This window comes from Lactuca saligna, chromosome 2 (assembly GCF_052625555.1).
Source record: "Lactuca saligna cultivar CGN05327 chromosome 2, ASM5262555v1, whole genome shotgun sequence".
NCBI lineage: Eukaryota > Viridiplantae > Streptophyta > Magnoliopsida > Asterales > Asteraceae > Lactuca > Lactuca saligna.
The window spans coordinates 183,324,159-183,337,014 of NC_136418.1; the positions used below are offsets into that span (position 1 = coordinate 183,324,159).

The 12,856-nt window shown below is 36.4% G+C and overlaps 1 protein-coding gene across 1 annotated transcript; it reads right to left on the bottom strand.

The window, feature by feature from the left end:
- Positions 1-8,841: 8,841 nt before the first annotated feature.
- Positions 8,842-10,438, bottom strand: LOC145028469 (uncharacterized). The gene is made up of 4 exons (XM_078977162.1): positions 10,253-10,438; positions 9,809-10,174; positions 9,445-9,702; positions 8,842-9,335 (listed from the first exon to the last, which is right to left on the bottom strand). The coding sequence occupies exons 1-4, from the start codon at positions 10,292-10,294 to the stop codon at positions 9,018-9,020; spliced, it is 984 nt and encodes a 327-aa protein (XP_078833288.1). The 5' UTR covers positions 10,295-10,438; the 3' UTR covers positions 8,842-9,017.
- Positions 10,439-12,856: the final 2,418 nt, after the last annotated feature.

Sequence of the window (12,856 nt, forward strand, 5' to 3'; positions counted from 1 at the left end):
TTGAATCCTCATAAATGTCAGCCCAAACTTTTACCAAAACTAGCTCTTCTTGTGGAAGCCATGCTGTCGGCTTTTGTCTTCCTGGTTGTGCGACACCCTCGCGCACTTGTTTTTTCCCTTGACGTTGTTGTGGGGGTGGCGTGGGTTGAGTTTCGGGAACCATCTCTTCTTCTTTCGAGTCATCCAACTCATTGACAAGTTGGAATTGTTGTTGGGTTTAGGTTTCAGTTTGGGTTTGGTGTAGCGCCCGTAGATCCGGGCTAGTCAATTTAGAGACAATAAGCATCAAAAATGACTTTTTGATGCAAGATTATTTAAAAGGATTAATCTTAACCAAGTTGTAGTATATGTCACAAGGTTTCTGTGCATATAAAGAACGCCAAAATCCGAGTTATAACAAAGAAGTTATGACATGTCGAAGTTTCGCGACAGAACATGCACAACACGAAATAGTGAATTTATGTTAGAGCGATATTTATCCAAAACAATCTAAATGAGAATTGAATATCTCATCGATAGTAGTCCAACGATAAAAAGACAGACGAAAACGGAGTTCAGATGAAGGGGTTATGAGTTTATAACGGAGTTTTCCTGTCCCGACCTACTAAAAATAATATATAAGTAATATAATAATAATATATTAAAAATAAATCAAAATTAGCCAATGGAGTCTAAACGAGAGTTTTAGAGCATAATCTCACCTTCGCGTCGATATAAAGAACGTCGAAAACGGAGTTCGTATGCGAAAGTTATGAATTTATGAAGTTCGGGGCGCGAAACCCCAAAACTGTCAGAGACCACGACGTGGCAAGCAGTGCCACGACGTGGAAAGTCTCGTGACACCTCCGGGAGTCCCCCAAATGCAACTTGGGATGACGCATGCAGTGACGATCATGCCCACGACGTGGCAAAAGGTTCCACGACGTGGCAAGGGCCAGTTTTGCCCTATAAATAGATTTGAAGGGTCAACCGAGTTTGGTTGCTCATTCTCTCATCTCTCTCCCATATTACATCGATTTACGTGCAAAGAAGTACCCCCAAAGACCCGATATCAACCCCGAGACCCAAAGCAAGTCCCGAAGTCCAAAGATCCCGAGAAGAAAAGAGTTTCCGAACCGAAGCTCTACCCGCGAGAAACTAGGTGTGTGAAGTGATCCCGGTTTCACCGAAGAATATCTACTTGAAGAGCCGTAGTGTTGTCCGATCATCTTCTGATGAAGTGAGTGTGTAGTCACTTTCATCTTACACATAGATATGAAGTATTTTATAAAATACGTGCTATGTGTACATATATTGTTTTTTATATGTGTGAGTGTGTGTTCACTTTCTTCTAACACATATATATTAAGTATTTGCTATGAAATATGTGTTATGTGTTTATATATTGTTGTTTATTTGAGATGAGTGTGGAATGGATGTTTTATATAGGTGTTAAATGACTTAATATGTATATGTATTTTATATCTATAAATATGTTGGGTAGAACATGGGTAGATGAATTAGATGATGTGTGATGATAATTAGGTGATGAGAAATAGGTGATGATAATTAGGTGGTGAGAAATAGGTGATGAGAAATAGGTGATGATAGAAAGGTGATGATAGATAGGTGATGATAAATAGGTGATGTGAGATGAGAGGAGATACCATAACCTTGACCGGCGATGTGGCAATTTGGCGATGTAGTCATCTACCAGAGTATAGATGGCGACCACGGACTATTCTAGATGACCCCGTGGAAACACCAGCAGGCTCATAACCTGTAGGTGATGAATTACGAGTCCAGGCGATGTTGTGGCTACGTATTCATGCGATGATACTCTAACCCTTACTATGAATTACGAGTCCAGGCGATGTTGTGGCTACGTATTCATGCGATGATACTCTAACCCTTACTATAAATTACGAGTCCAGGCGATGTTGTGGCTACGTATTCATGCGATGATAGACTAACCCTTACTATGACCTACGAGTCCAGGCGATGTTGTGGCTACGTATTCATGCGATGATAGTCTAACCCTTATTATGATTTACGAGTCTAGGCGATGTTGAGGCTGCGTAATCATGCGATGATACCCTAACCCTTACTAGACATATATTGAGGGAGTGATCCCCGAATTAGTATTGTCTATGCAATGTAAGCGGTGATCCTTAGGAAAAGTTCTTAGGAACAAGCATATAAGGATATAAGATGTAAGGAGATGAGCAGTAAATATGATATAGGAGATGACCCTTAGGATAATATCTTTAGGGAAGATTAAAAGAAGATAATGGGTATGGGTAATTGGGTTGATTGTTTGATGATTAAATATAATAATTATATTATTGTGGGTTGAAAACCCTATATGCTCACCAGGCTCCCAAGCCTGACCCACTCAGTTTAATTGTATCACAGGTATCGATACGAAGCTGCTTTGCACTGAGAGATTAAAGGAGATGTAAATCACTAGAGTAAATGAATGTATGTTCTGTTTATGCTTATGTGTCTGTATCGGAACATGACATCCCGATGTTTTATTATTTTATGAAAATACATTCTCTTTGAGAAATGGTTTGATAACTTTTTATCATATCTTGTTTTGGGAACAAATTCCGCAACCGTTTTCTTTAAACGATTACTCTGATTTTAAAAACAAAGCATAAACAAATCGGTTTTTCTGGCCGTGAAATTGGGGATGTCACATTTGGGTTTGGGGTTGGGTTTGGATTTGAGGTTGATTTGGCGAATGTTGATTGGGAAAAACAACAAAGTTTGAAAACATTTGCAGAGTAACATTTAGAATTTGGATCGGGTAATATTGTCTAATAATTTGGTATTGAAATTGTAGTGGAGATTGAATTGGAGCATCGAGTTGGGGACGATAAACTCCTTGTGATGATGAATCGATATCAAAAATGTTTCGAGTAGCGGTGCTTAAACTCGAAACATGAGTTTTTTTTTCCTTCGATCGGAAGTCGGGGTTTGATTGTCGGGATTCATTTTTTTTAAGAAAATAGAGGTTGTAGAGGGTTTGTTTAAATGTTGATTGAAGGTAAATAGTTATGAGTATTTATAGATGTTTTAAAGGGTAAAAAAAATTGAGTTTTAATGCATATAATCGTTGGTAAAAAAATTTACCGTTAAAAAACGGATACTTAAAAAAAATCCACCAATCGATGAGGGAGAGAGAACGCGGCAAGGGGTTCCCTCACCGGTTTCCGCTCCACCCTTTCCCACACCGATGGTGCGGTGTTCCGCCGGGCGGGAAGCTTCTTGCTGCCATTTTCCGCTTACATTCCGTCCAGCCTAAGTCATCTTTTAAATTCTCCAAAACCATTTCCAGTTCTCTTCATTTCCCACACAAACAACTACCCATGCAATTAGGAATATATGATTTGGCGAATGTTTATTGGAAAAAACAACAAAGTTTGAAAACATTTGCAGAGTAACATTTAGAATTTGGATCGGGTAATATTGTCTAATAATTTGGTATTGAAATTGTAGTGGAGATTGATTTGGAGCATCGAGTTGGGGACGATAAACTCCTTGTGATGATGAACCAATATAAAAAATATTTCGAGTAGGGGTGCTTAAACTCGAAACATGAGTTTTTTTTCCTTCGATCGGAAGTCGGGGTTTGATTGTCGGGATTCATTTTTTTTTTAAAGAAATAGAGGTTGTAGAGGGTTTGTTTAAATGTTGATTGAAGGTAAATAGTTATGAGTATTTATAGATGTTTTAAAGGGTAAAAAAAATTGAGTTTTAATGCATATAGCCGTTGGTAAAAAAATTTACCGTTAAAAAACGGATACTTAAAAAAAGGGAAAATGACTTGTAAAGGTAACAAAGTTTTAGACTTGTAAAAAAAATACCATTGAACTTTTTTTGTATACATATCACCAATCAACTATAGCTTTTGTACACATACGACCATTAAATTTCATATTTGTTCAAAAATACCATTATATTACCGATAATAATAGGTCATTAGCCACGTAGCATGCCACATGGCATGCCATGTGTCTGCTAACGTGGATTTTACTGTTTATTATGTACACATTATACCATTAAACTATTTTTTGTACACATTATACCATTAAACTTTTTTTTTGTACACATTTTACCATTAAACTTTTTTTTGTACACATTTTACCATTAATGTTATATAATTTATTGAAAAAAATATCATTTCAAAAAATACATATCATTACATAACAGTAGGTTTCCCATCACCTGATGTGGATTTTACTGATTTTCTAAATTTTAGTAAGCTTATCATTATAAGTCATTTTCCTATCGATAAACAACGACATAATTTCAATGCACTTTTTTAATCATCAACCATAATCAAGAAGAGGGGGGGGGGATTATAATAAGGTAACATGTACAAAATGTTTCATGAGTTTATAAGTGTGCCTCAAACGAAGTTTCCTAAGAAAATGACTTATAAGAATATGTTTACTAGACATTAGCTAAAATAATGAACAATTGAGTATTTTTTTCGCCGCTCCAGATAAAAGTCTCAAGTTCAAACCTCGTGGATTTCAATTGATGTATGACCAACATAAATTCACAATGTAGTTATAAAAGAAAGTCCTTAGTATCATTGTAAAAAACAAACCGTTTCCCCCAAACCTTACAAAATCAGGGAGTCACAATAGGTGATGGAAAACCCATTTTATGTAAAAATATGTATTTTTTGAAATGATATTTTTTGAATAAATTATATAAGATTAATGGTAAAATGTGTACCAAAAGTTTAATGGTAAAATGTACACAAAAAAAGTTTAATGGTATAATATGTACAAAAAATAGATTAATGGTATAATGTCTACATAATATACAATAAAATCCACGTCGGCAGCCACATGGTATGCCACGTGGTATGTTACGTGGCTGGTGACCTACTATTACCGGTAACATAATGATATTTTTTGAACAAAGGTGAAGTTTGATGGTCATATGTGTACAAAAGCTATAGTTGATTGGTGATATGTGTACAAAAAAAAGTTCAATGGTATTTTTTGTACAAGTCTAATACTTCGTTACCCTTACAAGTCATTTTCCCTTAAAAAAAATCCACCAAATGATAAGGGAGAGAGAACGCGGCAAGGGGTTCCCTCACCGGTTCCCACGCCACCCTTTCCCGCACCGATGGTGCGGTGTTCCGCCGGGCGGGAAGCTTGTTGTTGCCCTTTTCCGCTTCCATTCCGTCCAGCCTAAGTCATCTTTTAAATTCTCCAAAAACCATTTCCAGTTCTCTTTGTTTCCCACACAAACAACTGCCCATGCAATTAGGAATATATGATTATTACCATCCTTGCCAACTGCACATATCAACTCTCCAGTAAATAACCCATTCAGGCTACAATCATCCACGTTTCTTACTCTTCTACAATTACCTAATTAGCCCTGCTTTAGTCCCTCAAAACATACATAAAACTTAATAAAATATGTCTTCCCATATGGCATACTATTGACATCTATTTTCACAGTACATCCAGGGTTTGATCTTCTTATCTCGTCACCATATGACCAAAGCTTTGCATGGTACTCAACCAATGTGCCTTCAAGTAACTGAATCACATGCTTTTTTTCTCTCCTACACTAACCCATACTCACACCAATACCAAAATTATGTTTGACCTCTTCCCTAAGCAGCGTAACACTCATTTTTTGTTTATGTAAGAACTTAGTTATGAAATGGCTGCTAATCCAAGCATAACTAACAATTTAACCCAGTTTGAAATTTCTTGCACAATTATGCTCATCTATTAAGGACTTAATTTGGAAAGAATGTTATTCACTTATCCATGAAGCCTACAGTCTAAACTTACACTGCCCAGAACAACATTTAATTGAAAGTCTTTTGCTGTTAGTTTTTTTGTAGCACAACTGAAAGCCATTAGCAACATCATAATTACATCACATATGCTATAACTATTTTGGACTATCAAATCGCATACCTAAGACATGTCTTTGTTTTTACAATGCACATTTTCATTATATGTAGTTACCTCTTCAAGATTTGCTTCATTGTCATCTATCTTAACATACATATCATCATGGGGTGGACTGTTTGTGGTTGACTACACCTTAGGGCATAGCTTGCTAAAAAACACATCATTCATGGTCTTAGTCATTGGAATGCAATCTACATGTTCAAGGTCATCATGTATATTACCTTGAAATTCATCAGAGTCATTTTGAACAACTCCTTCAACATGCACTTCTTCATTAACTTCAGCTACCCCTGACTGTTGTCTTCCACACCGATTACATCAAATTGCTCATCATTAATCCATTGATGTACATTTACACCAAAACGATCCATGTATACATCCACGACACAAGCAACAACATACCTAACTTCGATGAACTCTTGGAAGTCTATTTCATTAACTAATATCCTCAATCTATCTGGAAACTCCATTTCGGGCATGAACAAATTAACATTCACACACCTCTTGTTTGCAAATCTTTCAAGGAACACCACAAATCGTTCATGTACATTCCAACAATAATCGACATCCTCAAACCTTTGATCCGCTCCATCCATATAACGAATTACTGGGTACCTAGTAAAAAACCCAGCAAAATGAACATCAATCTTCATATAAACGACCATGGTATCGAGACTTTAGGAGAACAGTAAGACAAAAAGGGGAAGAACAAGACATCGACTGTTCTTTGTCAAAATATTTAAAGGGCAAGCTCATTTAACGACAAGGTGACGTGGAATCTTAGGTGGTGTTTGTTTTTTTTTTTAATAAAAACCTCTTCTTACCACTTATTGACGCGCGGCGTACACACACGCAACACTTTTAATTTCGCAATAGTTTGTTTTTAAACGACTTCGGGATCAAAAACCTCTTCCCGTCCTTTGCCCTATACAACATTGGGCTTGGTTCTTCTCACCTCTTCCTAACATAATATAAAAAATGCCTAACCTAATTAAAAGAAAAAAAAAAGCGGTCTACACATTACCCATCGTTGCATTTGCTTTCGTTCTCAGGTTTCATCAAGTCGGACATAGGAGACCTTCATCTATCGCTCTTCGTAGGTCCGCTGGTCGTCATCTTCAACCTCTGTCTCGTCGCCGACGACTAGTCCTTCGCCATCGTCTTCATCTGCTATGGCAAGTACTTTTTTTTTTTTTTATTTCTGATGTAGCCAACGTCTTCATGCTTCTTGAAATCATTCTCATGATTTTATGCTCCTTGAAAGCGATTTTTGTTGAGTTGTTTAGAATCTTTGCGGTAGAATGAATTATAAATACAATTTTCTGATTTTTTAATTTTTGCTAAAATTAGAAAAGTATGGATATTTATGTTGATTTTCATGTTGTACTTTGGTTTAAATAAGAAAGTTATGCATAATTTGTGCTGATTTGTTATCAATGTTAGTTAAAATCTTTGTTGAAATAAGAAACTCATGAAAATTTATGCTTATTTGCTGATTTTATTGTATAATCTTTGCTTATATGTGTGTGTGTTTTATTCATATTACATTGTTGTTGAAATGTCATCAATTTAAGTTATAATTATGTTAAAATATCATTATTCTTTGTTGCTAAAGTATGTATTCAATATATATTTTTTGTTATTAGCAATAGAAGATAAACATATATGGACCAATGAGCAAATAAAATTCTTATTGCATAATTGTATTGAAGAAGTATAAACTATGAGTAGAAAAAGTTTGAGTTTGCACAAACATTCATAGAACAAGTTAGGAACAACCATTAACCAACAAAGAAAAATTTAAACATGCACACGTAAAACTTCAGAATGTCATTGAGCGTTCTTTTGGTGTCTTGAAAGCACGATTCCCTACATTGAAGAAGATGACACTATTCTCGTTGGTTACACAACGAAACATTATTCTTGCATGTTTTGCACTTCATAATTTTACAAGAAGAGAGAGATTACGTGATGAGTATTTTGCACGATATGATGAACCAAATGTCTCGCTTCGGAATAATAATGTAGTCGTTGATGGTGATGAAGATGAGATTCCAACGCATAGTACTATAGCGGATCGTGAATATATATGACTTAATTACAGGATAAAATTGCCGAGCAATTGATGCAAAATATGGAATGCGAATTACTAAAGTTTGGTTGTATGAATTTTATTTCAAATTGTTATTGTAAGCCTGATTTGGTTATATGAATTTTATTTCAATGTTTTAAGACTGGAATTATTAAATTTTCGGTATTGAAAAACTATTTTCGGTTTATTAAATCAGTTTATTTTAAATTTTTAATATCTGCAATAGGTTGCAGATGTTAAAAAACAAACACGCTTCTTATTACACGGCACGTTAGTTTGTATATTTTTTAGATGAGGTGGGCTTTAAACGTGCTGACTAGGACGAGGTTTACGGGCTCCAGGGATGGTTTTGTTTGGTGTCCCAGTGTGGCACCGACAATGTATACTTTTCCTGTACGTAGTGGTTAAAATTTTGATTTTGATTTTTTTTTTTTTTTGGGGGGTTTTTTACCTATTTTTCATGCACTAACAACACCTCTTCAACCCTGATAAAACCTACTATGTATTCGTGCGTCCGTCCCTGACGGGCTCATCCCTTGTTTGAACATAATGGCTTTAAGAATAGATAAGTTAACAATTTGTTCCCCTAAAAAAAACTTTTAAACCATAACATTTAACATGGTTGGGCTATGGTTGGGCTATAGTAACATTTATCCGATTTAAATTATTACTATTCGTTTTTCTACAACATACTTCAAAAATAAACGCATTTGAGAGAAACACGACAATTCTATCACATATTTATATATTACGAGAATGAGAATGAGAATAAGTATGTAATTGATTAAATTTGTAATTTAGAAAAAGTAAAAGCATAATGATGATGTATCCATGCCACTAAAATAAAATATAAATATGAGTCGGTGGAAAATCGTTAGTGGACCAATGATTCATACCACTTTACTTTAATGCCCAAGAGAATTCATGGACAGAAATAACAAAAAGTAAATAAATCTAAAACAGAAAACATAAGGATAAGGGAATCACTCCTCGTCTGGGATCAACACAACGGAACCCGTTGTTTTTCGACTCTCAAGAGCAATGTGAGCTTGGGTTGCTTGAGACAGAGGATACTTATGATTCAGACGAACCTTCAATACTCCCTTTGCAACATTAGAATACAAGGCTTCAGCAGCTATAAGCAGATGTTCTCGATTACCTCCGATGTATTCCCCGAGTGATGCAAATGTAAGATAGATGGATCTGGGTGCTAGTTTAGTCACACTTATCGGCTCTGGTTCACCTGATGCAGTCCCATAAACCACCATGTATCCTCGTGTTTTTAAGCACTCTAATGATCCCTTCATATTTCAAAACGTACACAGGCATCATCATTGTTAGTCACATTTATAAATTGGAGCCAACAAATCAAAAAGAATTACATATGGAATTGATTAATATGATTCTTACATTGAAGGTGTCTTTCCCAACGGCATCGAAGACTACATCCACCCCTTTGCCTGATGTTATTTCCATCACACGTTCCACAAAGTCTTCATCTTTGTAAAGAATCACATGCTCACATCCATCTTCTTTCGCCTGCACCGCCTTCTCCTTGGTAGACACTGTTCCGATCACGGTGGCTCCGATCGCACTTGCCCATTGACAGATCAAATACCCGACTCCACCTGCCGCCGCATGTACCAGGATTGTATGTCCAGGTTCAACCTATCGAAATCGGTGCTCCATTAATATAATATTTAAGCAAGTTTTATCATCAACATAGTACAGATAGATACATAAATCAAGACTAATTTGGATGTGTCTCTGTCACCTTAAAGGCTCGATGGATCATGACATATGCTGTGAGTCCCTTAAAAATGACAGCAGCTGCTTCAACGGGATCAACAGAAGAAGGGACAGGCACCGCTTGATCTGCGGGGAGTATCCTCTCTTCGGCATAAGAACCCACCTGCCCACTAGCGTAAGCCACAACATCTCCAACTTTGCAGCTGGTTACTCCGGCACCGACAGCTGTTACAACTCCGGCTCCTTCCATACCTGGAGTAAACGGTACAGGTTGAGGGTACTGCCCTCGACGCATATACACATCCAAGAAGTTTATACCAATTGCCTTTTGCTTCAACCTGATTTCTCCCTCTTTTGGATCTGGGACTACAACATCTTCCCATGTCAACACCTGTAACAGAAACTAACACCATTAGTCTTTTAATCATTTAAAGAAAGCGAGAAACAATTAAAGAAGGTGAACGTTGACCTCGGGGCCGCCATGCTCATGGACTCTAATTGCTTTGACCATGGTGGTTGCGTTGTTGTGTTGTGGGTGAGACTGTGAGAGTACTCTTGTGTCTGTGTAGCAGGAGTCAGGAGATTGGATCGATGTCACCTTGTGTTATCTCTATCGGTTTTATAGGCAATCTTCTTCGATCATGTAACGTCTCGTAAACTCTTGATACCTAGATCTACACATTTCTAATGTGTTGATGTGGATTGTTCGCAGACACTTCTAGTTTTATATGTCGGTAAAAAGGCATTCGAGCATTCCCATAGCTTCTAATAAAGCTTTGAATAATTTCAGAAATTGTCCCGACAGTTTTTCGAATACTGCAATTTTAATCCACGTTTTTATTTTGTGCCATTTTAGTCCCTTTGGTTTTCAGTTATTGCACAATTTGTCCACCCGTTAACTTTGTTAGAATTTCCCGTTAAATACAAGTAATATGGCATTTCTACCACTGGAGTAAAATTGTAATTACGTTTTTACTTGTTTTAGTTGTTTTATGAACGAGCTGATGTATGCTACTAATCCAACATCTACCTCTCATCAATCTCTCTCACCTTATCCATTTGTTCAAGTTAGGGATCAAAAGAAATCATAAGGGTCTCAAAGTTTAAATGATCTATAAAGGTTTTGTGAGATCGCATGTAGTAATTCGGATGAATTTAAAAACAAATTGAGTGTATCTATAACATCCCAAAAATCAAAAGATAAATATTTCATTTTTAAATCAATCATAAACAACATTTATCATTTTCAATCATTCAAAAGTATATCAGAGAGAAAATAATTATCATAATACAATCTCAAAATCATAAAGTTGTGGGAACATGAGTGGATGCGTTGCGATCAAACCAGACACTTGCCTTTCGAACCGGAAGTACTTGAAACATAAACTGAAAACTGTAAACACGAAGTTTAATGAGTTCCCTAAAATACCTCATACCACACACATACTCCCTCCATCCCAAAATTATAATCCATCGTTTCTTTTTGGTTTGTCCCAAAATAATAGTCCACTTCTAAAAATAAATAATATTTTTACCAAAATACCTCCTTATTATCACTTAACCAACTAAACATTTAATAGAACGTAAATGCAAAGTAAGGACAAAATTATCATTTTATTATATAAAGTCAGTGGTAGTTAATGTTTTCTTAATTTGTGTGTTTTTTGTCTATGGATAATAATATTGGGACGGAGGGAGTATATAACAGTCAAAAAACATACCGGGTCTATTTCACCCCTTTCGGTATCTTTCAACCGGTATTGTGTCTATTTCACCCCCTTCAATATCTTTCAATCGGTACTGGGTCTATTTCACCTCCTTCGGTATCTTTCAACTGGTACCGGGTCTATTTCATCCCCTTTGGTATCTTTCAACCGATACTGGGTCTATGTCACCCCCCTTCGATATCTTTCAACCGGTATTGGGTCTATTTCACCCCTACCAATACACATATAATCATAACAATAATAGTCATAGAGACATGAGGTAGATACAGGCATAACAAGTAAATGTCACAAAGACAATCATCCTACTACAAACATAATCTAGTGGGCCGATATTGGTGCCTTCGACCCACGGCTATAGTGAAGTAAACTCACCTCAAACTGCTGAAAATCAGATAAACGCTTGGACTGCTGATCCGGATAATCCTCGCGCTAATCAATCAAACAAAACCCCAATTACTAATTGGGCCATAAACTATAACTAGGAATCTGATTCATTTGTCCAACTTCCGGTGTAAATGACAATTTTAACCTTTTCTCACTTGGCCTAATAACCGAGGCCCAACCTAATGGCTCCAAAAGCCTAATATGAGCCAAATTCCTAAATGAGACCCAAAACCCATTATGGTCCAATATCCAAGAAGGTCGAAAGTCTAACAATCTCCCAAGGTCAGAAAGACTAGTGGCCTAACAAGGCCCAAAACCCTAATAGTCCAAATATGGTCCAAATCGCAAAAGTCAGCAAAATTCATGGCTGCTCAGTACGCCCATCATACTCAAACTTATGCCCTATGTATGCTTGTTTACGCTACGTACCGCGTACGAGCTGGGTACACCTAATGTACTCACAACATGCATAATCTTCTCCATTAAGAGCTTAATTGGTTAAGCTACTATGTCTAATTCTCAGATATGATCCCGAATGATGTCTTAACACGTAAAGTTGGCAACTTTACTCATTTACATGGCTTAATAGGACCCAATACTCAATAAAATTCATAATAAGAACCCTAACTCATGCATGGCCCTTAATAACTCATCAAGATTGCATTTTTATGAGCAAGGGACCTCAAAAATGCTAAGATCTATCATCCTTATCTTTTAGAGTAGCTCATATTCTCATGCAAGACTTAAAGGGCCATAAAAAGCACAAAAACAAGCCCTAACTTGATCTAACAAATTGAACCATCAAGTTAAGAGCTTTATACCTCAAATAGCTTTCTAAGTTGATGATGATTATGGATCCACAAGCTATAGCCACACCAATGTAACTTCCAAGAGTTCCTATTCTTTCAAAATCACCAGAAACGCCCTCAAAGTTCACTTCTAAGCTCAAAACACTCAAAGGA

Excerpts from the sequence above, each read along its gene's own strand:
- LOC145028469 (XM_078977162.1), bottom strand. The coding sequence starts at position 10,294 with ATGGTCAAAGCAATTAGAGTCCATGAGCATGGCGGCCCCGAG. Across the intron at positions 10,175-10,252 it reads ATGAGCATGGCGGCCCCGAG|GTGTTGACATGGGAAGATGT; the intron begins GTCAACGTTCAC and ends TTTCTGTTACAG. Across the intron at positions 9,336-9,444 it reads TTGGGAAAGACACCTTCAAT|GGATCATTAGAGTGCTTAAA; the intron begins GTAAGAATCATA and ends TGAAATATGAAG.